At 42.7% G+C, this 25,099-nt stretch overlaps 1 protein-coding gene across 4 annotated transcripts; it reads left to right on the top strand.

The window, feature by feature from the left end:
• The first annotated feature begins 547 nt into the window (after positions 1–547).
• DSN1 (DSN1 component of MIS12 kinetochore complex) lies at positions 548–23,059 on the top strand. 4 transcript variants are annotated; one of them, XM_058287048.2, is made up of 11 exons: positions 548–798; positions 2,026–2,074; positions 2,400–2,624; positions 4,714–4,787; positions 5,530–5,602; positions 7,690–7,777; positions 17,176–17,235; positions 17,594–17,665; positions 20,124–20,271; positions 21,510–21,597; positions 22,172–23,059. In XM_058287048.2, exons 2-11 carry the CDS (start codon positions 2,041–2,043, stop codon positions 22,273–22,275), a joined length of 966 nt encoding a protein of 321 aa, XP_058143031.1. In that variant the 5' UTR covers positions 548–798; positions 2,026–2,040; the 3' UTR covers positions 22,276–23,059. The 4 variants fall into 4 exon arrangements, with proteins under 4 accessions (XP_058143031.1, XP_058143032.1, XP_058143030.2 ...); XM_058287049.2 differs by lacking the exon at positions 2,400–2,624; XM_058287046.2 differs by lacking the exons at positions 548–798; positions 2,026–2,074 and having other exon boundaries at positions 2,240–2,624.
• Positions 23,060–25,099: the final 2,040 nt, after the last annotated feature.

Below are 25,099 nucleotides of genomic sequence, written 5' to 3'. Positions count from 1 at the left end.
TTTTTTAACCACCGCTCAAGGATACCAAGCTTTGTGTCTCTTAGCAGTTACAGATTTATACAATTGTATGGTTTTGCGTTGAGAAATTTTCTTATTCCTGCAAGCAAAGAAAGCCGAGAAGGTCTGCTTAATATCCTTCAGGGAACTAAGTGCAAAGAGTAAACTTCTCAAATTAGATTAACAGAAAATCAGCTCAATTAGTGTATTAGAATGTTCAGAGGTGCTAAAATAAAGACATTTTAATAAGCAATTTTCCTGCTATCAAACTGAGCTCAGAGTTCCATTCTAATTTCAAAGTTAAGGAGATGAAGAGAGGCATTCCATGGTCCCCTGACGGGGCAGAGCATCAGGAACGCCTGCTTCTCCACTTCAGACGGCCTCTGGAACTCTTCGGGCGCTGAAGGAGAATACTTTGCTGCGGGCCATGGGAAGACACTCCCTAGGCTGGGTTTGGCAGAGGAAGTGGTGACGTGACCATATCAAGACCCGGAAAGACAAGAAGATCCGCGTTAGTAAGACCGGGTCCCCCCACGTTTACGCATGCGCTTTGGAGGAGGCCTGCTGAGCTCGCGCGCGCAGACCCAGGAGGTGGCCGACCGCGCACGCGCCCGTGGTTGGCGGGAGTTTCCGAAGCGGTGGTGGTGACGCAAGTGGCGGGCGGTGCAGCAAACCGGTTCGAGTGAGGCGGAGCTACGGCCAAAGAGAAGGCCTAAGGGTGGCCCGGGGCTGCGTAGAGAGTAACCTGCGGGTTTGTGTGGCAGAGACGGAGGCTCCGGACTGGACGGACGTCTCTCTGAGGTCAGGAAATCGCAGACCTCTCCCCGGACGCGGTCCCAGTTACTCTCAGCAGACCCGCTACGTCCCGCGCCCGCGCTGCCGGGAGACTGCGGGGACTGCGGGCCCCCGGGGTTGCCGCGGGCCCCTCCCGGGCGAGAGGGATCTTGAGAGCGGGCCGTGCCTCTCTTTTAGGGCTTGTTTGTAGACCCGGCGGTCTCGAATCCAGAACAGTGGTTGGGGACAGAGCTGAGAACTGGGAGTTCACAGCCCTGAGTTGAATCCCGCTTCTGCTCCAGACTAGCTGCGAAACAAGCTTGGACCAGGCTTTTTGCCCTTCTGAACCTCAGCTCCCCTATATGCAAAGTGGAAATAATATATAGCATTACCTTATAGAGTTGTGGAAAGGATGAAACGGAATAATGATGCAAATAAGTCACGTAGCAAGCGGACACAGAAGAACACGCAGTGAATGGACACAGAGCAGACGACGGGGGGAGGGCGGGGAAAGGGAGAGAAATAAATAAAAAATAAATCTTTTAAAAATATAGGGAATGGTGTATCAGTGTGGCTGGAATTTAGGGTGCAGGTAGTGGGCAGAGGTGGGAGTGGCAGGAGAGCAGGAATGCGTAGGTTGAGACTAGCTTATGAAAAGTATTGAATGCACTTTGAAAGAATTTCTGCTGCTATGTAAAGGATGGATTGGAGAGGAGCAACAACTGGTTGTAGGAAATCTAGGTGTGAAGTTTACGTTGGTGGAGATGGGGTGGAGGTGAGGGTTGTGAGACATGAACTAAACTAGAAACAGTGGGAATGGAGAAGAGGTTAAGAGACTGTTGGAGGTAGATGGAAAGGACTTTGGGATCTGGAGAGTTAAGGATAAGCAGAAATAAAGGATGGTAATTTTTCTTGTTTGGAAGACCAGGTAGATCATAATGCCATCACCTGAATTAGGAAATTGGGGATTAGGAAACAAGGTAGGGTATGTGTTTAGAAAGACACAAGTTTGTCTACCAGTGAGTTCTGTAGAAATTCAGAACAAGAGGACATGACCCCTGCTGATATTCTTGTGTGAAGAGGCATTGGTTTGGGCCTTGTCAATTAGGTAGAATTTTGTAGAGCAGAGATGGCTGGTGGAGAGGGAAGTTCAGAGAGGCTCGAAAGCTCATGGCCTATTCTGGGGTGTTAAAGTCCCAGTGAGACAAGGGCTGAAATGGGGAGAACAGATTACCCCGACTTTTCTGTTTTCAGGGCTCTTCATCCAGGATGACTTCAGTGTCTAGATCAGAGACTGCAGAAGGTGAGTATTGTCGTGTAATTCAGTACCTCTTGACTTGGGTCCAGGCTTCTAAGCTTTAGCCAAATGATTTCCTGGCTCCTGGTAGATTTGGAATTCATGTATATATGGAGATGCTTCCTCAGTGTTTCCATGAACTGGGGCATACATTTTCTTTTTCCATGTTTTGTGCAGATAACTTAGTTGTGGTGGGTTTGATTTTGTATTTTAACTTTTTTATGACAAGTCCTAGAAGATGATGAATCAGTGATGTCTAAGGCTCATGATCCTCAATTGGAATCAAATCCCCACCAGGTGGGAGTGTGTACTAACTCATCTGCCTCCCTAGACGTGACTCAAGGAGTTTCAAAGGAAAGAAACCTTGGCTCTAGCCCTAAAAGAGGAGGAAGTCATGATCTCAGTCACCAGGAAGGACTTCAGTCCAGGTCCCTTCATTTATCCCCACAAGAACAATCCGCACATCATCAGGACAGGAGGCAATCCTGGCGACGAGCAAGTATGAAAGAAACGAACCGGCGAAAATCACTGCCTCCCTTTCACCAGGGCATCACAGGTGGGGTGCTTATCTACATAGACGGTGAAGTTCCAGCTCAGATAAGAGGCAGTGAGGTATGGTGGAAAGAGCATAGTAGAATAGACTTGACTTTTCTACTTATTAGCTATGTGACTTTGAGCAAATCACTTCACCTCTTTGAGCTTCAGTTTCTTCATCTGTAATGGAGATAGTTCATCTATAATGGAGAAAATACTACCTACCTTGTGGGAATATTCTAAGATTATAAATACTGATGTAAAACACCTAGTAAGTATTCAGTATTATTCATATTAGATAACATTATTATGCCCATTGTAATCTGTACCATGAATACAATTATTTAATACCTCTGCTAGGATCAGAGGCACTAAAGATTCCTTCCTGTGAGTCTTTCTGCCTAATATCCTAAAGTGGAACAGAAGGTGAATGAATCGATTTCTTATTTTAGACTATATACCTGAAAATATATCAGAGGGAAGATGTACATAAAATATGTAGAGTGAAAACGTAGTTTTTTTGTTTGTTTGTTTTAGCCTAGTTTTTAAGGCAGTTATATTTGAGTGAAATTTATATGATTTTGTGTGAATTTACTATAATTAAACTACCTCTGTAAGCATCGAGTACAGGATATAATGTGTAAATCTAGCACATTTCAGGAAAAACTTAAACCTATGTGACCTTGAGCAGGTTACTTAACCTCCTTTGCCTTAAGGTCTTCATTGTTAGAAATGAGGTTTACACCTGGGATGATAAGAATACTTATCTTTCAGGGTTTCAGGGTATGAGGATTAAATGAGTTGATCTATAATACAATACTTGGCACATAATGAGCCCTCAGTTGTTAGCTATTATGATTATTTTAAAGTATTGCCTCACTTTCAGGTGGCCAGAAGTCTAAAGTAAATCTGGAGGAAAATGGCCCCTTATGTGAGGAAATTCTGGCCACAGTACCCATACACTTTACTCCATGGGTGTGCCAAGAAAACAGCAGTTCTCCTAAGCTTACCCCTACCTTCATCCCTATCCCAGATCATATGGACTTAAAATTTAGTAATAACATTGGTTATCTCCTGATTATTCCTGGCCATTGGCCAGGTTTTTTTGGTTTTAGGAAGAAAATATCCTGTTTCTCTTGATTAATAGCAATGAGAATTGAGGTAGGAAGTAAGAACTGTGAACAGCTTAGGCTGGAGGACAAAAAGACATATAATTCTCAGAGCAAATTTTGCTGTATAATTCATGTTTCTAAATGGAGATAATGAAAAAATAGTATCTACCTCTTAGTTATTTGAGGATTCAATGACATAATTATGTAAGATAATATAGAGGCCATCCTATTCAGGCTAATAACTGTGACTCTGGGCAAGTTAACTGTTACCTAGGCTTTGTTCCTCAGTTTCATCATCTGTAAAATGAATTAATAGGAATACTTTCCTCAAGGTTAATGAGATGTATATAAAGCACTTAATAAAATCCCTTTTATATAGCAAGTGTTCAACAAGTGCTAGCTATTAATGTTATTATTAGACCATTATAGAGAGGCAGCATGATATTAAGGGGGAAGGCACAGGTTTCGGTGACAGACCTAGGTTTGAATTATGGCTCCATGAATCTCTGACCTCAGACAAATCATCTCCCTCTGAGTTTTAGTTTCCTCATTGTAAAATGGAGCTAATAATACTTAGCTCACAGGGTTTATAAGAGGACTCTTAACAAACATATTTAAAGCATATAACATTGCCTGACATATAAAAATGCTCAGGTATTCCCACCTCCTTTCTTCCAGTGGTAAATGTGAATCATTTTTAAAATGTTAAATTCTTTTCTGTCTACTTGGTCTAACAAGTCAGGATTTTAATGTAATACATAGAAAGATTATTATGACATTTTTCATAGTTTGGATATACAAATGGATAGCCTTCATCCCTTAGTGATCTGGGAGAAAGTTAGATATGACTGAATAAGAATTTTCCCTTTAACCAGAAAAGGCTGCTTGGGTGTTCTTGCCTTAAGTTGGACTGCATCAAGAGGGAGGAAATATTCCAGTTTCCTTACTTTACTAACTTTATATAAATATCCAGCTTCTTAATGTTATATTTTATGTTAGAGCTCAGCAGATCCATCAGTGTCAATTTAGCAGAAAGCAAACGGCTTGGTTCTCTCCTGCTTTCCAGTTTTCAGGTGGGAAATTCTTTCCCTCTCCTCCCCTCCCCGTCCCCTCCTCTCCCTTCCCGTCCCCTCCTCTCCCCTCCCATCCCCTCCTCTCCCTCTCCCCTCCCATCCTCTCCTCTCCCATCCCCTCCCAAAGAGAAATCAATACTGTGTGATGCACTGATTAAGATTAAGAGATGTTTCTCTCTAATTGGGTTTATTTAAAAGCCAGATTTAATCCCAGTAGCTACTAACTGAGCTGCTAATGGTCAATTTCCCCCAGTCTTGTACCTTTTGCCCACTGGAAGCAAACTGTGGGAATTTATAGTGGGTGGAGGTCAAAACCTAAGTTAATATAGATACTTTTGGTCTGACTGTAGACTAAGTCAATATTTGACTGTGTTAAATAGCTTTTTTTCTTTAATGTGTTTTTTATTCATTTTTAAAAGATAAATAGATCACACAAAATGTTACAATTTAAATAGCTTTTTAAAAGCTGTGTTATGTATAATGTGGTTAATTGGAGTTTATATCAATATAGATAAGGAAGTCATTTGTACGAACTGAATAACATTTCTCTTGAACCCAAATCAAAATGTATAGTCTGACCAACAAAGGATTTCTTACTGATCTGTGCATTTGACTATATGAAGTCTTAGGTATAAAAATTATGTTTACTTTCACTTTTATTAAGCATCATAAAATTCCATGAATTTAGGACTGGCCTGGAAAATCTTGATTGCTGTACTGAAAATGCTTTTCTTTTATTTAGTTCTCTGTTCAGAAACTAGAACCTTTCTTAAAGGATACTAAGGATTTCAGTCTTGAAAGTTTTAGAGCCAAAGGTAAGTTGCTAAAAATAGATAAGTGTACTTTGATTCTGAGCTGGACCCTCTCTAGGTCAACCAAAGCTTCCCTCCCCTGATCCCTGTTTACAGGAACTGTTACCTCACAAAACTGGTTTCCCTTTTCTTTTTTTTGCTTTTTTTTGTAATTGCATTTAAGAAAATAAGAATACACACTTAAGATATAACTTCAGAAGAAACAAATGTGAAAAGTAAGCTTCCCTGCCCATCTGATCCCATCCTCTGCTCCTCCCCAGAGTTAACCACCGCTACCAGTCTTGTGTATCCTTGCAGAGATATTTATTGCATTTCCAAACATTTATACACACACACATATATATATATTTAAAGATTTATTTTTATTTCTCTCCCCTTCCCTTCTACCCTCCCACCAGTTGTCTGCTCTCTGTGTCCATTCGCTGTGTGTTCTTCTGTATCTGCTTGTATTCTTGTCATTGGCACTGGGAAACTGCATCTCTTTTGTTGCACCATCTTGCTGCATCAGCTCTCAGTGTGTGTGGCGCCATTCCTGGGCAGGCTGCACTTTTTTCATGCGGGGCGGCTCTCCTTACGGGGCTCACTCCTTGGCCTGGGACTTCACTATGTGGGGGACACCCCTGTGTGGCACGGCACTCCTTGTGCACATCAGCACTGCACATGGGCCAGCTCCACATGGGTCAGGAGGCTCTGGGTTTGAACCCTGGACCTCCCATGTGGTAGGCGGATGCTCTATCAGGTGAAACGGTCAAATCCGTTTCCCTACATTTTTTAATCAAATGAGTAACTTAAGTACTGTTCTATACCTTGTCTTTTTTTTTTTAACATAACAATTTATATAAAGTGGCCTTGATATTTAGTAGCCATATAGTATTCCATTATATAAATGTACCATATTTGATTTAACCAGTTCTTTACTGATAGGCTTTTTGGGTTGTTTCTAGTCTTTTGCTGTTATACCTAATAGTGTAATAAATATTTTTTTTCACAAGCCTATTGGTATATATTGCAAGTAAAAACAAGATATATTCCTAAAATTGAATAACTACATCAAATGAAATGATAGGAATGAACAGATTGACTTCTACAGAAGTTGTATAAATTTTTCTCTTACCAGCATATATGCTAGTATCTGTTTTCCCACATTCTCACCAACATAGTTTTATCAAACTTTTTTAATTTATTTTTTTACCATTTAATAGGTGATAAAAGGTACTTGGTAAATTTAATTTGTGTTCCTTTTTCTTTCAAAGAAGATAACATTTTTTCAGCCATTTGTACTTTTGGAGCAATTTGTACTTTATTTTCTGTGTATTACCTATTCGTGTCCTTTGTTAATGTTTTTAAAATGGATATGTTAGTCTCTTTCCACTTGGTTTGTAGGAACTCTTCATATTAAGGAAATTAGTTAATTGTCTCTGATATAAGTTGCAAATATTCTTTCCCAGAATTAATTTTCAACTTTTAGGAAGTAGCTGTTCTCTTAACAGTATAGGTATATATTAACCTAGGTTCAGAAATACTCAGTTACCCACATAAAAGACCCAGAAAATGCATAAATTCAGACTTATCTGTCAGTTTATCTCAGAATTACACCATCATCTTAATTAGAGTGGATATGCCAGGATTAGCTTGATGGCTAATTAACATATCCTTTCTAAGTTGCGATCTGTTTTCACCTTAAACCCATAGCTCTTGGATTTCTTCCAACATTTCTCATTATACTCTTGCCTAATGTGTGACTTAAGTAATATGTTCTCCCTGCCAGTGCCAGTGGTTCAAATCTCTTGAAAAGATGAAATATCAGATGCAGATATACTTTTTAAACTGTTTCCTTACCAGTTAAGTATAAATGTCATAAATGCTATAAAAAGGGGTTGTCTACCATTTTATCCATATCTACCCAAAAGAAAAAAAAGTTTAAATATTTCTTCATATTTATACTACTTTCTTGGGTGGGTGAGAGGTCAGAATGTAATAGGGAACTCTAGAGCTGATAACACCTTATGTATTTTATATCCTTGTCAGCAGCTTGCTGTGAAAATTTATATTTGCTTTATTTTATAACATGTAATTTTTATTCTTTCTAGTCTCTTCTCTTTCTGAAGAATTGAAACATTTTACAGATAGACTGGAAAGTGATGGAACTCTCCAAAAATGCTTTGAAAGTCCAAAAGAGTAAGAGAAATTCCCTTTCTATACTAAATTATAATTGAATTAAGACTTTTCATTAAAATTAGACAGTTGTTCTTTCATTCAACAAATATTTATCCAGCATCTTCTATGTACCAGACTCTTCTAAATACTGGAGATATAGTGATAAATAAGTCAAACAGGTTCCTCCTCTCATAAAGCTTACATTTTACTAGGAGTAGGAAAGACAGTCAAACAAATACATAGAAAATAATTTCAGATAGTGATAATCTAAAAAGTCAATAAATACGATAGTGACTTTGAGGAAGTGGGGAACCAACCATGGAAAGATAAAAAGAAAAGCATTCTTCAGATCTTTATTAGCCATGCAAATTGGTGATAAACTCATGTTCTTTGGTGTTAGCAAACAAGAATATTAGCATAATTTTTAAAGTGCCACCCTCAAACTAGTAGTTCTCTACAAGGGTGATGCTAACACCTCCAAGCCCCTCCCCACCCTATAACAAATCACGCATTTCTACAGGTCTCCTCAGTATTGACATTACTGTCAAGAAATGAAAAATATTTTTGCTCCAGATAACATCTCTTTTAATGCAGTAGGTTTGGCCACAAGATATGTGTCGATCAGAGGTGGTAGAGGCTGTGTGTCAAAGACCTCAGAAAAGCATGGAAGGTGGCACAGCTAATTTTGCTAGGTAGAGTACTAAGTACTTTTGTAATATTTTGACATCTTCAGTGCCTACTGAATTAATTATCCAACTGAGCTGAACCATCAGTGTGAGTAATACGTTTTCTCTCCTCACCAATACTTTAAAATTAAGTGGGAAGACAAGATGATCATATTAAAAAGTATTGTTGGGCCTTAAAAGATGTGAAGGTTTTGATTAGTGTGAAGAAAGGAAACTGAAAAATGATGTGAAGAGAAATGTGGTGACTGAAAATGCCAGGTGTTTGAAGGTCAAGCTGAATGGGATGATATGGGTCAGAATTGATAAAGGGTAAGAGTAGGAGTCAAAGATAGTAGATGGGAGCAGCCAGTACACAGAGAACCTCAAGTGCCAGGTTAAAGAGGTTACCTGATAGAGTAGAGGTCAAAATGTTTTGTTTATTTTTTCTTTTAATTTTTATTCCAGTAACAGATATGGCCTAAAATTTCCCATTTACCACATTCACATTATATAATTCAGTGTTTTTATTTATATTCAAAATGTGTTACCATCACAAAACTGTACAATCAACTCAGATCGAAACTCTGTACAATTTAAGCATTAACTCCCCAATCCCTACCCGCCCCCAGACCCTGGGGTAACCTATATTCTAGATTCTACCCTATGGATTTGCTTATTCTAATTATTTTACATTGGTGAGATTATGTCCTTTTGTGTATGGCTTATTTCATGCCAGATGATGTCCTCAAGGTTCATCCATGGTGTCACATGAATCAGACCTTCATTCCTTTTTTTTTTTTTAAGAGGTATTGGGGATTGAACCCAGGAGACCTTGTACATGGGAAGAAGTGCTCAAGCAATGAGCTACATCAGCTTCCCAACAAGAGTTGGTTTGTTTATTTGGTTTTTTTAGAAGGTACTGGAAATCGAACCTGGGACCTCCTACATGGGAAGCAGGCACTCAACTACTTGAGCTACATCTGTTCCCTACAAATTTTGTCTGGTTTGTCTTTTTGTTTTCTTTTGTTTTTTAGGAGGTGCCATGGATTGAACCCAGGACCTTGTACATGGGACGTGCACTCAACCACTGAACTTTATCTGCTCCCCCATGAAATTTGGTTTTATTCTTTTGTTTGTTTGTTTTTAGGAGGTAGCACTCAACCACTTGAGCTACATCCTCTCCCCTTCATTCTTTTTTTTTTTAAAGATTTATTTTTTATTTATTTCTCTCCCCTACCCCCTCACCCCCCCAGTTGTCTGCTCTCTGTGTCCATTCGTTGTGTGTTCTTCTGTGACTGCTTCTATCCTTATCAGTGGCACCGGGAATCTGTGTTTCTTCTTGTTGCATCATCTCGTTGTGTCAGCTCTCCGTGTGTGCGGCACCATTCTTGGGCAGGCTGCATTTTCTTTCACGCTGGGTGGCTCTACTTACAGGGCGCAGTCCTTGCGCGTGGGTCTCCCCTATGTGGGGGACACCCCTGAGTGGCATGGTACATAACTGCTCCAGGGCTGTCAAAGATGCTTTTTTTTTTTTTTTAACTCATTTCCCTTTTTTTGAGTCATCTTTCTAAGTTGGCTCTCCGTGGTGTGCGGGTGAGCCTGCCTTCACAAGCAGGCCCCGGGACGCAAACCCAGGACCTGCCATATTGTAGACTGGAGCCCAACTGATTGAGCCACAGCCGCTTCCCTACCCATTCCTTTTTAAGGCAGAATAATATTCTATTATATATTCCAGATTTTGTTTATCCATTCATGGGTTGATGGACACTTGGGTTGCTTCCACCTTTTGACAATTGTAAATAATATTGTTATAAACATCAGTGTGCAAATATCTGTTCCAGTCCCTGCTTTCAATTCTGGGTATAAGCCTAGTAGCAGGAATGCTATGTCATATAGTAATTGTATACATAGCTTTCTGAGGAAAGCAGCTACAGCAACTGTACAATTTTATATTCCTACCAGCAATGAATGTGTGTTCTTATTTTTCCCATCCTCTCCAACATTTGTAACTTTCTGTTTTCATAGTAGTAGACATTCTAGTGGGTGTGAAATAGTATCTCATTGTGGTGGTTTGTTTTGTTTGCTTGTTTTTTTAAACAAATCCATTTTATTTGTATATATTAATAAAGGATACAGTTCTTCCAAAGTTTACAATCAATGGTAACTGGTATAATCACATAGTTGTGTATTCGTCACTTCAATCATAATTATAGCATTTTCAGTATTTCAATTATAATAGTAATAATAATGAACAAAAAATACCAAAATATTTCTCCTCTTAATCTCACTGTTTCCCCTGCTGTACATAGCTGCTATTTCTGGCTATTCTTACACAATTATTTATTTATTTATTTATTTATTTATTTAGCAGTTTTATTGAGATACATTCACATACCATACGATCTATCTAAAGTGTATAATCAATGGCTTTTATATAATCACAATCGCATTCATCATCACAAAAAATTTTAGAATTATTTCTTGACTGTGAAAAGAAAAACACCGCACCCCTTAACATGCCTTCCCTAGCACTACATAGCCACTAATCAAATTTCATCTTTATAAATTGATTTATATTTACATTTAATATAAATGGAATCATTTATATGGTACGTGTATTTTGTTCATAGTAGCTCAATTATATAGTACTCATCCTTTTGTGTCTGGCTTGCTCTACTCAACATAATGTCTTCTAGATTCATCCATGTTGTCATATGCTTTGCTTTTATTTTTTAATTTTTTTTAAAGATTTATTTTTTATTTATTTCTTTCCCCTTTCCCCCACCCCAGTTGTCTGCTCTCTGTGTCCATTCACTGTGTTCTTTTGTGATTGCTTTATCCTTATCAGCGGCACCAGGAATCTTTGTCTCTTTTTGTTGCATCATCTTGCTGCATCAGCTCTCCATGTGTGTGGCGCCACTCCTGGGCAGGCTGCACTTTCTTTAGTGCTGGGCAGCTCTCCTTATGGGGTGCACTCCTTGCGCATGAGGCTCCCCTACACAGGGGATACCCCTGCATGGCAGGGCACTCCTTGTGTGCATCAGCACTGCACATGGGTCAGCTCCACACGGGTCAAGGAGGGCCGGGGTTTGAACCGTGGACCTCCCATGTGGTAGACGGACGCCCTATCCATTGGGCCAAGTCTGCTTCCCTTGTCATATGCTTTACAACTTCAGTAATGCTTAGAACTGCATAATATTCCATAGTATGACTATACCATGGTTTGTTCACCCATTCATCAGTTGATGGATACCTGGGTTGTTTCCAACCTTTGGCAACCATGAATAATGCCACTGTGAACATCATTGTGTGGATGTCTATTTGTGTCACTGCTCTCAATTATTCTGGGTGTATACCCAGCAGAGATATTGCAGGGTCATGTGGAAAGTCTATATTCATCTTCTTTAGGAACTGCCAAACAGTCCTTCAAAGTGGCTGTACCATTCTGCATTCCTACCAACAGTGAATAAGTGTTCCTATCTCTCCACATCCTCTCAGTCACTTGTATTTCTCTGTTTTTTTAATAGTGGCTGTTCTGATTGGTGTGAAATGATACCTCATTGTAGTGTTTTGTTTTGTTTTTAAGATTTGTTTTTTATTTTTCCTCCTGCCCGTTGTCTGCTCTCTGTGTCCACTTGCTGCGCTCTTCTGTGACCATTTCTATCCTTATCAGCAGTACCGGGAATCTGTATTTTTTTGTGTGTGTCAGCTCTCCGTGTGTGCGGCACCATTCTTGGGCAGGCTACACTTTCTTTCGCGCTGGGCGGCTCTCCTTATGGGGCGCACTTCTTGTGTGTGGGGCTCCCCTACAGGGGACACCCCTGCATGGCAGGGCACTCCTTGCGTGCATCAGCACTGCGCATGGGCCAGCTCCACACAGGGTCAAGGAGGCCCGGGTTTGAACCACGGACCTCCCATGTGGTAGGCGGACGCCCTATCCATTGAACCAAGTCCGCTTCCCCTCATTGTAGTTTTTTTTCTTCCTCTCTTCCTCCTCCACCCTGCTGTTTTTGCTGTCTGTCCATTCCCTGTGTGATCTTCTGTACCATTTCTCTTTTTGTTTTCTCTTCTTGTCGTTCTCCTCTAGGATTCACCAGGATTCGATCCTGGGGACCTCTGATGTGAAGAGAGGTTCTCTGTCAATTGTGCCCCCTCAGTTCCTGGTTCTGCTGTGCTTCAACTTGACTCTCTCCTTTGCTGTGTGTATTAGTCAGCCAAAGGGGTGCTGATGCAAAATACCAGAAATCTGTTGACTTTCATAAAGGGTATTTATGTGGGGTAGGCACTTAAGTTACCAGGCCATGAAGAATAAATTACTTCCCTCACCAAAGTCTATTTTCATGTGTTGTAACAAGATAGCTGCCGACATCTGTGAGGGTTCAGGCTTCCTGGGTTCCTCTGGGCTCCGGTACTCTGTTTTCTCCACAAGGTCAGCTGTAGACTATGAGGCTCTCTAGGCTTTGCCTCTCTCCACAAGATCAGCTGTAGGCTATCAGGTGAACCGCTCTGTCTCTCTCCCTGGGATTTCTGCCATGTCTAAGGAGCTGTCTCTATTCCTCTGTGTTCTTCTCCAGGCTCAGGTTCTCTCTTCCCAGGGCTTGCTTCTCTTTCCTCTATGTGCTTACTTCCGGGGGCTCCAGCTCAAGACTCCAGCATCAAACTCCAAATCAAAATTCCAACATCAAAATGCCTCAACTCTGTACCTTGCCATGCCTTTTATCTGAGAGTCCCCATCCACCAAGAGGTGGGTTCTCAACACCCTGGAGATGTGGCCTAATCATAGCTTAATCATGCCCAGGTACAGACCAGATTACAAACATAATCCAATATCTATTTTTGGAACTCATAACTATATCATACTGCTACACTGCATGACTCATTTGCATGGGCACTGGCTTACCGTGTGAGTACTCGGTTTGGTGTGTGGGCACTTGGTGTGTGGGTCTTTGGCTTGCTGCGCGGGTACTGGTTCACCATGTGGACATTTATATGGGCACTCAGCTCGCCACATGGGCACTCATGTGGGCACTCGGCTGCTGCAGAGGCACTCAGCTCACCATGTAGACACTTGACTTGCCACACAGCAGTTGTGGGCACCTGGACCACTACATGGGCACTCGCTCGCTGTGCGGGCACCCACATGGGCTCTTGGCTTACCATGTGGGCACTGGCTCACCACTCAGGCATGGTTTTCTTCTTCTTTTTCACCAGGATGCCCCAGGGATCGAACCTGGGTCCTCCCATGTGGTAGTTGGAAGCCCTATCACTTGAACCACATCTGCTTCCCTGTTATGTTTCTTTTTAAACTTTTGAATTTTCTTTATGCTCACACATTATTGTCTTCTTAATATCCTTTAAATCTATACCCATATTTTCCTTCATCTTCTAGAATTGGTTTAGAAAATTTGTTTAACTTCTTTGATTAGTCGATTCCAATTCTGTGTCTCTGAAGTTTTCATTTGTTTCCTTGACTGGGTCATATCTTCTTGTTTCTTAATATGGCTTGTTTTTTTTTTTATTATTGGAAAACAGATATAAAGCTTAGAATGGATTTGAGGCAAATTGTAACAGGTTTTCTTTAAGTGGTTAAAAAAAGTTTGAAAAAGCGAGTAACAATAAAAGAAAATGTTTCTGTTATATCACCAGCAGTAAAAAAAAAAAAAAATAGAGTATATGAGTACCTGGATATTATACCCATTTTGCAGTAGTACAACTTTAAGTACATATTGTTGACTATCCAAGTTACAACTTCACACTTCAATAATATGCTGACAGTTCTTAAAGAAAACTACCTAAAAATAAAGGCATAGCCCCTGTGTTCCCTCATTTGACCAACTCCATCTAAGTTGAGATGTGCAGAAGGTCTTAGATATATCCAGAGTAAGCCACGAGCAACTATGTTACTTGATCAGTTTTCTCAAATAAGGTTTCAGAACAATGACAGTAAGATAAGGGAAGAAAACATGGAGGAATGAAGTCCTAATTTTCTGTATAAACCTTTTATGGGTAAGTTACAAACAAAAGGCAGTTCAGTCCTCCTCCTCCCTTTTTTATCCCCTGTGCGTTTTTTCTGCCTCCAGTTTCTTCCCCATTAGTGTTTTCCCTCCCACCCTGGGGCCTAAATGGGGTCCATCCAGAAAGGTGGGTCAATTCAGGTTTTTTCATTTGTTTTTGTTTTATTCTTCCCCTCCTTGTCCCCGTCCCCCCCTCCCCCCGTTGTTTTTGCTGTCCGTGTCCGTTTGCCATGTGATCTTCTGTATCTATTTCTGTTTTTGTCTTCTCGTCTTTCTCCTCTAGGTTTCAATCCTGGAGACCTCTGATGTGGAGAGGGGTTCCCTGTGAATTGTGCCACCTCAGTTCCTGGTCTCTGCTGCGCTTCACCTTGACTCTCTCCTTCGTCTCTCTTTTGTTGTGTCCTCATCTTGCTGTGTGACTCACTTGCACAGGCGATCGATCGGCTTGCTGCGTGGGCACTGGCTCACCACATGGGCACTGGGTCACTGCGTGGACACTCATGGGCACTCAGCTTGCCACAAGGGCACTCACGAGCACTCGCCTCACCACATGGGCACATTTTGCTCGCCACGCGGACACTCGCGTGGGTGCTCAGCTCACCATGTGGCACTTGGCTCACTGCACGGGCACTCGGCTCACCACAGGGGCACTGGCTTGCTGCACAGGCACACTTTCTCTTCTGTTACACCAGGAAGCACCAGGGATCGAACCCGGGTTCTCCCATATGGTAGGTGGAGGCTTTATCACTTAAGCCACATCTGCTTCCCTCAATGCAGTTTTGAATTTAGGTTGTCCAGCAAACAGCTACTGGATTGAATGAGTATACCTCTTGCCAATAGTTCTGCTGTGGTCTTGCGCTCTCTTTCTTTTTTTTTAACCTGGGCTCCCTCCCCCTATTTTATTTATTTTATTTTATTTTATTTTATTCTATTCCACTCCAAAGGAGGTACCAGGGATTGAACCTAGTACCTCGTACATGGGAGGCAGGCCCTCAACCCCTGAGCTATCTGTTCCCAACCCAGGGACCCTTTTGCATACGGCACTCCTCAGTGACTTTTGGTCTCTGGGACTTTGGGGACTTGGTTCTCTGTGCCTGGGTATCTGTAGGAGTCTGACTCACTTCTGTGACAGGAGGCCCTGGGTCAGGACTGACTGAGGGTTTGGGGTCCAGACTGAGGGCTCTGGGAAGAAAATGTCCTACCTGCTCTTTTTTTTAAAAGATTTATTTTGTTTATTCCCCCTGCCCCCTTGCCACCTGCACTTGCTGTCTGCTCTGTGTCCATTTGCTGCATGTTCTTTTGTCTCTTCTAGTCTTCTCTTTAGGAGGTACCAGGAACCAATCCTCAGCTCCCTGGTCTGTTGCATTTCTCACTCCTCTCCTCTGCATCTCCTTTTGTTGTGTTACCTTGCTGCGCCAGCTCTCTGCAGGGTGACCCTTCAGATCTCCTTGGTGTTGGCCAGGCCTTGCAAATTGAAGCCAGGACCTCCCATGTGGTAGGCAGGAGCCCGATCACTTGAGCCACATCTGCTTCCCTCCTACCTGCTCTTTATTTATTTATTTAAAAAGATTTGTCTATTTATTTCCTCATTCCCTCCCCCCATGTTGTTTGCTCTCTGTGTCCATTCTCTGTGTGTTCTTTCTGTGTCTGCTTATATTCTCATCACGTGGCTCCGGGAACCAATCCTGGGACCTTCCAGAGTGGGAGAGAGGTGATCGCTCTCTTGTGCCACCTCAGCTCCCTGTTCTGCTAAGTCTTCTTATGTCTCTCCTCTATGTCTCTTGTTGCATCATCTTGCTGCGCCAGCTCTCCACATCAGCCAGCACTCCTGCACAGGGTGACGTTCCTGTGCGGGGCGGCACTCGTGTGGGCCGGCATTCCGCGTGGGCCAGCTCAGTGCACGGGCCAGCTTGCCTTCACCGGGAGGCCCCAGGCATCAAATCCTGGACCTCCTCTATGGTAAACAGGAGCCCAACTGCTTGAGCCACATCCCTTTCCCCCTACCTGCTCTTTAATTCAGTGTTTTTCAAGTTCTTCTCCAGTCAGTATCATTCTCTAGAGATCTAAGCAAGTTGGATTTGTCCTTTTATCGGTTGATTCTGATGGAATACTTTTCCAGGTGATGTCTTACATTGCCATGTTGATGATGTCAATGTCATGGTGTTTTTAAACAAGGAAAAAGTGAATGATATTTTAAGGAAGGTTAATCTGGTCATGACATGAATGGGATGTGATGGAAGAAATAGAAGATAAAGAGAACACTTACAAAGCTATTACTCAGTACAAAAATGAGGAGTCCAGAAATAAGTATTTGTTGAAGTATAAATTTTGAACAGTTTCCCATGTCATTAAAATAATTTAATGTATTATATGATTAAAAACAAGTGCTGTGGAGCAGGTATAGTTCAGTGGTTGAGCTTCCGCTTTGCACACACAAGATCTTGGGTTTAATCCCTGGTACCTCCTAAAAACAGACAAACAGATCACATTCTAAATTGAGGAAGCTTCATTTCTGAAAATCTTGTGGAAGGGGAAAAGGTGGCACTCTGTATAAACTAACAGAATGCCATTTGGCTCAGTTATAGAGAATAAGATCAAGAGACAAGAGAAGTCAGCCATACACAGTATGATGGTAGGGGTTAGGGAGAGGTGTGAATGGGTAAAAATTTAAAAAAAATTTTTTAAAAACCAAGTGCTTCTTAAGTTTTATATTAATCTCATAATCCTATCTCTATTCCAGAAAAACATCAGATTTGTGTCTGGAAACATCAGTGGCTGAGATGAAGGAATACATAACAAAGTAAGTAAAAGCATGAGAACCTTTGTTGGAAAGGTAAGTTCTTCTCTCTCCAGGGATAATAACTAAACCTGGGTAAAATAAATAGAAAAGTATTTGTTCAGAGTGTGGTGTATATCAGTATTGGAAGGCTGCAATTGGAATTTTATGGGCTATTCTGATGGCTAATTTCATAAAATTGTGTCTAAGGAATAAGGATATTAATTACATTGAGTACTCAAGTTTGAGTCTGTTAAATATGTTAATATATTCTGAGTCATTGGAGGTTTCTAGTTTTTTAGTAACCTTTTAATTCAATTCTTATATCATCAGAGTGAGATGATCAAAATTACCTATGACTTTTTTTTCCCCAATTCTGCAGATTTTCTTTAGAACGTCACACTTGGGAACAGCTCTTAATGCATTACCAGAAGGAGGCTGAAGAGATATCCAGGTTAGATTTATGAATTAGAAATAGGAAGCTGTTTTTTTATCTTGTGGAGTTTGATTTGAATTGATTTCAGTTCTGTTATCACAAATTGAATGTTGAGTCCTTTCTCACAGGCCAATCAAACCAACTTCTAGAAAGTGTATATTATGGGAAGCAGACTTGGCCCAGTGGATAGGGCGTCTGCCTACCACATGGGAGGTTCGCAGTTCAAACCCCGGGCCTCACTGACTGGTGTGGAGCTGGCCCATGCGCAGTGCTGATGCGCGCAAGGAGTGCCCTGCCACACGGGTGTCCTCCACGTAGGAAAGTCCCATGCACAAGGAGTGCACCCTGTAAGGAGAGCCGCCCAGTGCAAAAGAAAGTACAGCCTGCCCAAGAATGGCGCCGCACACATGGAGAGCTGACACAACAAGATGACGCAACAAAAAGAAACAGATTCAGTGGTGGACTTGGCCCAGTGGTTAGGGCATCCACCTTCCACATGGGAGGTCTGCTGTTCAAACCCCGGGCCTCCTTGACCTGTGTGGAGCCGGCCCATGCGCAGTGCTGATGTGCGCAAGGAGTGCCCTGCCACGCAGGGGTGTCCCCCGTGTAGGGGAGCCCCATGCACAAGGAGTGCGCCCCATAAGGAGAGCCGCCCAGTGCAAAAGAAAGTGCAGCCTGCCTCAAAATGGTGCTGACACAACAAGGTGACACAACCAAAAGAAACACAGATTCCCGTGCCGCTGACAACAACAGAAGCAGACAAAGAAGATGCAGCAAATAGACACAGAGAACAGACAACCAGGGTGGGGGAAAAGGGGAGATAGATAGATAGATAGATAGATAGATAGATAGATAGATAGATAGATAGATAGATAGATAGATAGATAGATAGATGATAGATAGATAGATAGATAGATAGATAGATAGATAGATATAAGATATTTAAAAAAAAAAAAGGGAAACGGACTTTGGCCCAGTGGTTAGGGCGTCTGTCTACCACATGGGAGGTCCGAGGTTCAAGCACTGGGCCTCCTTGATCCATGTGGAGCTGGCCCATGCGCAGTGCTGATGCGCGCAAGGAGTGCCGTGCCACGCAGGGGTGTCCCCCATGTAGGGGAGCCCCACGCGCAAGGAGTGCACCCATAAGGAGAGCCGCCCAGCGCGAAGGAGGGAGCAGCCTGCCAAGGAATGGCGCCGCCCACACTTCCCATGTCACTGATGACAACAGAAGCGGACAAAGAAACAAGACGCAGCAAATAGACACAGAGAACAGACTCCCGGGGGAGGGGGGGAATTAAATAAATAATAAAATCTAAAAAAAAAACAACAACAAACTTCTCTAATGCAGTCATTGAGAGTTGCCAGTTACTTTATTTATTCTGTGTATATTCTATTTATGAAGATTATAATGTAACTTCTGATGTGCATAGCTTATTGGTTAAGAGGGATGCTTCTGGAAACAGATTGTCTCCATTCAAATCTTAACTACTCCTTAGTTCTGTGACTTTGAGCAAATGGGGATAATATCAGTACCTACCTCACTGGGTTATTATAAATGTTAAATGAGATAATTAACAAAAAGTTTAGCAGTGTTTTAACACATAGTAAGTACCTAGTTATTGTAGTTGTTATTAAAGGATCCGGATTATCATTAGTTTTCATGAACTTCATCCTATTCAATTATTTTAGATAATTATTTTAGATAATTGAATCGAGATAGCTTTTTTTTGGTAAAAGATTATAGACATTGACTTCAGGATAACAAGGCTTGACTTCCCTCTGCCCCAGTGTAGGCCTTATATGGATCTGTTAGGTAGAGTCAGTGAGCTGAAGCTTCCAGGGATTTTCTGGAGTTCAGTGATATAAAAAGATTAACACTAGACTATCATTTCACAATCTTTTGTTAAAATACTGAACAGTCATTTCAGAAATTTTGGTTAAAGAAAGCCTATACCTAGAGTAGGGTGGAAGAATATTGGTTCAAATAATAGATCCTTATAGGAGGTTTTTTCCAAGGTGATCTTTTTTTTTTTATCATCCCCCCCCGCCCCGTGGCTTTTTGCGTGTTATCTACTCTCTCTCTCCATTTGCTGTACGTTCTTCAGTGTCTGCATTTTTAAAATTTATTTCCCCTCCCCCCTTGCGGCTTGCTTGCTGTCTGTTCTCTGTTCTGTGTCCATTCACTGTGTCGCTGTGCACTCTTCTGTGGTTGTTTTTTTTTTTTTTTTTTGCTTGTTTCCTTTTTTGTTGTATCACCTTGCTGAGTTGGCTGTCTGCGGTGCTTGTGGGTTGGATGGCGCTCCGCGCTCCATGGTGCCTGCAGGCTGGGCAGCTCTCTGCAGCTTGTGGGCGAGCTTGCCTTCACAAGGAGGCCCCGGGATGCGAACCCAGGGCCTCCCATATGGTAGACGGGAGCCCAACTGATTTAGCCACAGCCGCTTCCCGAAGGTAATCTTTTGTTTTCTTTTGTTTTCAGACAGTCATCTGAAACCAAAATTACTGAATTTGAAATGGAACGTATGACATATCTTGGTTCTTCCCAGAGTGAACTTCTTAACACAAAACCTGATTACCAGAAAATGATACAGAACCAGGACAAGGTCTTTGATTGTATGGAGTTGGTGGTGAGTTGGCTTATATTTATATGAGTTATCCAGTTTTGCTACCTTATCATCCTTGAAAATTTAAAAATCCTAGAGAATATATGTAGTATAATGAGATAGGTATATTCAGATGTGTTTGGGGAAAACTAGAGAGAGAATGGAAAAATAAACAAGTAAATATGTATGGCAATGGGTGCTAATAAAGCAGGGTGAGGGAGTTAGAGAGTACAGACAGAGTGGAAGATTGCTATTTTATATAGAGAGGTATTGAAGATCTCTCAAAGGTGACATTGAGACTTGGAGCAATGAGGGGAGTGAGCCATGTGGACATGTGGGAGAATAGAACTGGATGACACTTGAAATAGGATAATTCCTGACAAGTTTATTTACAAAAGATTATGTACAACGGTGTGGTTTTAAGGTTGGTAAAGGAACCTGGGGCACAAAGGCAACTGAGCTGTTACTGCCCCTAGGCCTTAGGGAAGGAGAGGAGGACAGTTACTTTGCTGATTTGAGTGAGCCATGACCTTCAGGTGAGGGATACACCTAATCCTTCCTGGACCAAGCCTGAGTAGTAACTATCCTGACCTTGTTCAGCTCCCTCCCGCTTGGGCTCCTCCTTTTTTTAAAGATTTATCTATTTATCCCCCCACCCCCATTGTTTTTGTTCTCGCTATCTGCTTTCTGTGTCCATTCCCTGTGTTCTTCTGTGTCTGCCTGTCTTCTCTTTAGGTGGCACCGGGAACCCATCCTGGGACCTTGTGGAGTGGGAGAAAAGTACTCAATCTCTTGCACCACCTCAGCTCCCTGGTCTGCTGTGTCTCTTTTTTTCTCTTCTCTGTCTCTTTTTGTTCCGTCATCTTGCTGCGCCAGCTTTCCATGTGGGTCGGCACTTTGCATGGACCAGTACTCGGCGTGGGCCAGCTTGCCATCGCCAAGATGCCTGGGAATCGAGCCCTGGACCTCCTATATGGTAGATGGGGACCCGGTTGCTTGAGCCACATCCACTTCCTTGGGCTCCTTCTTGACCAAAACCAACCAGAAGCCAGAGATCTCATTGCTCCTTGGGTCATAGAGCAAGGTGGAGAAGAATGGAATTTAGATCTCCAGGAGCAAACAAAAAATGCCCAACATAAGCATTCTAGAATGAAAGAACACCCAAAATGCAAAGTTGCTTAGCAGGAGCTTGCCTGGAATAATTGAGGAACATAAAAAAGCCAATGGGCCCTTAAAATGTATGACTTGTCTTTTGTCTGTAGATGGATGAACTACAAGGATCAATGAAGCAGTTGCATGCCTTTATGGATGAAAGTACCCAATGCCTTCAAAAAGTGTCAGTACAGCTTGGTAAGCATGCCTCTTGAAAGGATCAGAGCATTGGTTTGTTTTATATCTGATAGCCAATCCTTCTGATACAAAGTGCCCTTCAAAGCATGTGGTCCCAGAAGATGAGGCCTATATCAAGTGATATTTTTCCCCCTGACAATAACTAATAAGTTGTGCGTACTCAGAGTTAATGAGAAATTTCCAGATGTAAATTCTACAAAACCATAGTAAACTGAGAATTAAATCCCCATGAACTGTGTTGTTTTGCTAAATCCAAGACTTAAAAAATACCCATTGCCTTTTCCCTTTTCATTCTTCAAGAATCAACTGAAAGGACATTGCCATTACCTCCCTGTAGCTTTTCCTGACCAACTCCAGCTCTAAATTATTTGCCATACATACCTTCATTTTCTTATTTATCGTATTGTTGTTGTGACTGACTTTCCTCCCAGACTGCCACCTTGTCAAGGACACAAACTCTCTTGTTTGTCATTGTAATGTCCTTCAGTGTTTGGCACAGTGTCCACACAATAAGTTTTCAATAAATTTTATATGAATTAATTGAAATTTATTTTTTGGCTCCTTTTGTCTGCAGGGAAGAGAAGCTTGCAACAATTAGATCGTTCACCAGCTCGAAAACTACTCAAACTTCAGCTACGAAACCCATCTGCCACACATTACTCTGAATCTTGCCAGTGACCTTGTGCATTCTTTCTGCCACAAGGTTTTCAAGAAAAGAAGGTTGGGGAGAGTGCATAGCAACTGCCTGGCAGTCTGAGCTGGTGATCTCTGACTGACAATCTAGAGGCCCTCCTATCTTTGATGGTGACTGCGTGACTGTAGAGCACTTTGATATTTTTTCTAAAAGTACTGGAATTTATGCATTCAAAAGAACATCATTACCCTCAAAAGTAGTTTCCATGGAAGCCTGGACACTTTTTCCAGGAAGGCAGCTATGCTCACCACTATACCACCAACGCTGCACAGCTACTTTTTCCTGGAATGTGCAAAATGTTTGAAACTTCTCTTTTGGAATGACCTTTAGAACGAGTGGTCCATTCTTTTAAATATCTGTGGTCAGATATATTCATCTTATGAAGATGTTTTGCAGTTTTAAAATAATTCAGTCATCTGGAACCATGTCCAGTGAAACATTTTGGGTACTAAGTTGGGTTCTGGATGTAAAGGAATTAGACTGATTTTCTATTGTGGCTCTGAAGGTGATTTTTAGTTAGTAGATTTTTGAACATTGTTTGCATTGTTGGCATATGTATATAACTTCACAAGATGTCCAAATTTAAAGAAATTCTCATTTCGTATATCCTGATGTCTATAGTATGCTTTCGATTTTACTGTTGAGTTGACATCCTAACTCCCTACTCATGGCAGGAAGGGACTAAGTTTTCCTTTTAATTGTTGTCTGTATTTGTAGTTAATAATCTGCATTATAAAATTACACATAATTAAAAAGGTTTCTCTTGTCTTTGCGTATATTTTGAATTTATAAAAAAATAAAAGGCCAGGAGGGTTTAGCAGAAGGTTGAGTTTTTCGTCAAGGTGCTAAAGTGAACATTATTAAAGAAATATGCTTCAGCATTAATTAACAATAAAACACCAACTAATTTAATTGTTTATATTTTCTGATTCCTCTAGAGGTATCAAGTCCATTTCATTTAAATCTGTTCATGGGTGGAAGCGGACTTGGCCCAGTGGTTAGGGCGTCTGTCTACCACATGGGAGGTCCGCGGTTCAAACCCTGGGCCTCCTTGACCTGTGTGCGCAGTGCTGATGCGTGCAAGGAGTGCTATGCCACACGGGTGTCCCCGCATAGGGGAGCCCCATGCACAAGGAGTGTGCCCCGTAAGGAGAGCCACCCAGCGCGAAAGAAAGTACAGCCTGCCCAGGAATGGCGCCACACACACGGAGAGCTGACACAGCAAGATGATGCAACAAAAAGAAGCACAGATTCCCATGCCGCTGACAACAAGGGGACAAAGAAGAACACAAATAGACACAGAGAACAGACAACTGGGGCGGGAGGGGGGTAGGGGAAATAAATAAATCTGTTCATGGGAAGATTTGGCTCAACTGACAAGAGCATCTGCCTAGCACATGGGGGATCCAGGGTTCAAACCCAGGGCCTCCTGACCCGTGTGATGAGCTGGTCCACATGCAGTGCTGATGTGTGCAAGGAGTGCCATGTCACACGGGTGTCCCCAGCATAGGGGATCCCCACACACAAGGAATGTGCCCCGTAAGGAGAGCCACACCATGTGAAAAAAGCGCAGCCTGCCCAGGAGTTGCGCCATGCACACGGAGGGCTGACATAGCAAGATGATGCAACAAAAAGATTCCTGATGCCAATGACAAGAATGCAAGCATACAGAAGCACATACAGCAAATGGACATGGAGCAGACAACCAGGGGGGGCGAGGCGGGGAAGGAGAAGGGGAGAGAAATAGAAAATAAATCTTAAAAAATAAATCTCTTCATAAACTCAATCATAAACCTTGGTCCGAGCACCACTTAGTGAGAAGTGATGTCCTTGCTTTGACCTACGTCCATTCTTTAATCATTCACATATTTCTGCCAGGCAGGCCCAGGAAATGCCTAATGTCAGCAGGCCCTGCCCACTCACTGGTGGGGAGGAAGTGGGTGGGTGCCCTGGGGGCAGAGGAGACAGGCAGGCATGCTCGAGGTGGCCCAGGCAGGGCTGACATGGGCATCCTGCCCCTCGCCATTCACGGAGGCGGCCCCGGGCCAGGGGTCCACACCGAGGCTTCATGGAGACGCCCGGGCAGGGCCTGGCTTGGGTCCTGTGCTATCCCTGAACCGATAACAATGGCTTGGGGTGCTCTGTGACCGTCAGGCTTTAGCCACAATGTGGAGCCTGGAAGGGAGCAGGCTGAGTCCCTCAGGCACGTAGCATAGTTTCTACGGGGTTGGGTGGCAGAGCTGCGCAAAGAAAAGGCTTTTGGCAAGCAAACATGCCCACTGCAAAGCAGAGGCTTTTCACGGGAAGAATTCCCAAAGGAGACCAGGAGTCCTGCGTGACCTCGCCTATCTCCATAGCTGCACCATCCCAGGATGGCCGGGCTCCTGCACTACAGGCAAGTCCCCAGCCCCCCCGGCCTCATTTCCCTCCCCTAGGAAACGGGGAGGAGCGGCCCCTGCCTGGAAGCTCTGCGTGCAAAGCAGTCACTGGAAGGCGCTGGAAGCCAGCACCATCGCTGCTATTTCAGTTTCAGTCTGAGCACCAGGCCCGGCTTCTGGGACAAAGGTGAGGGGGAGGTGAGCCGTGCTGTGCTCTCAGGGTGACTCGGGTTCTGCGCCGCAGCATGACAAGTTCAAAGGCAGGGTCACGGTGTCCGCTGCGAAATGACGAGGCGGCGCGTGCGGGAGGAACGTGAGGGGACGTGGATGAATGGCGGTTGGCAGGCGCTGGAAGATGCTCGCCCGCCTGCTGGCGTTGCTCCATCCACCCGGTGGCAGCGGGGACGCCGGGACCCGGGGCTGGGGGAGG

This window comes from Dasypus novemcinctus, chromosome 24, assembly GCF_030445035.2.
Source record: "Dasypus novemcinctus isolate mDasNov1 chromosome 24, mDasNov1.1.hap2, whole genome shotgun sequence".
NCBI lineage: Eukaryota > Metazoa > Chordata > Mammalia > Cingulata > Dasypodidae > Dasypus > Dasypus novemcinctus.
Note: the sequence above shows the minus strand (reverse complement) of the source record. Positions and strands in the feature narration are given on the sequence as shown.

Coding starts and splice junctions, on each gene's coding strand:
- DSN1 (XM_058287046.2), top strand. CDS start 2,321: ATGTCTAAGGCTCATGATCCTCAATTGGAATCAAATCCCCACCAGGTG. Junction 7,778..17,175: donor TGCTTTGAAAGTCCAAAAGA/GTAAGAGAAATT, acceptor TCTCTATTCCAG/AAAAACATCAGATTTGTGTC. Junction 17,666..20,123: donor GAGGCTGAAGAGATATCCAG/GTTAGATTTATG, acceptor TTTTGTTTTCAG/ACAGTCATCTGAAACCAAAA.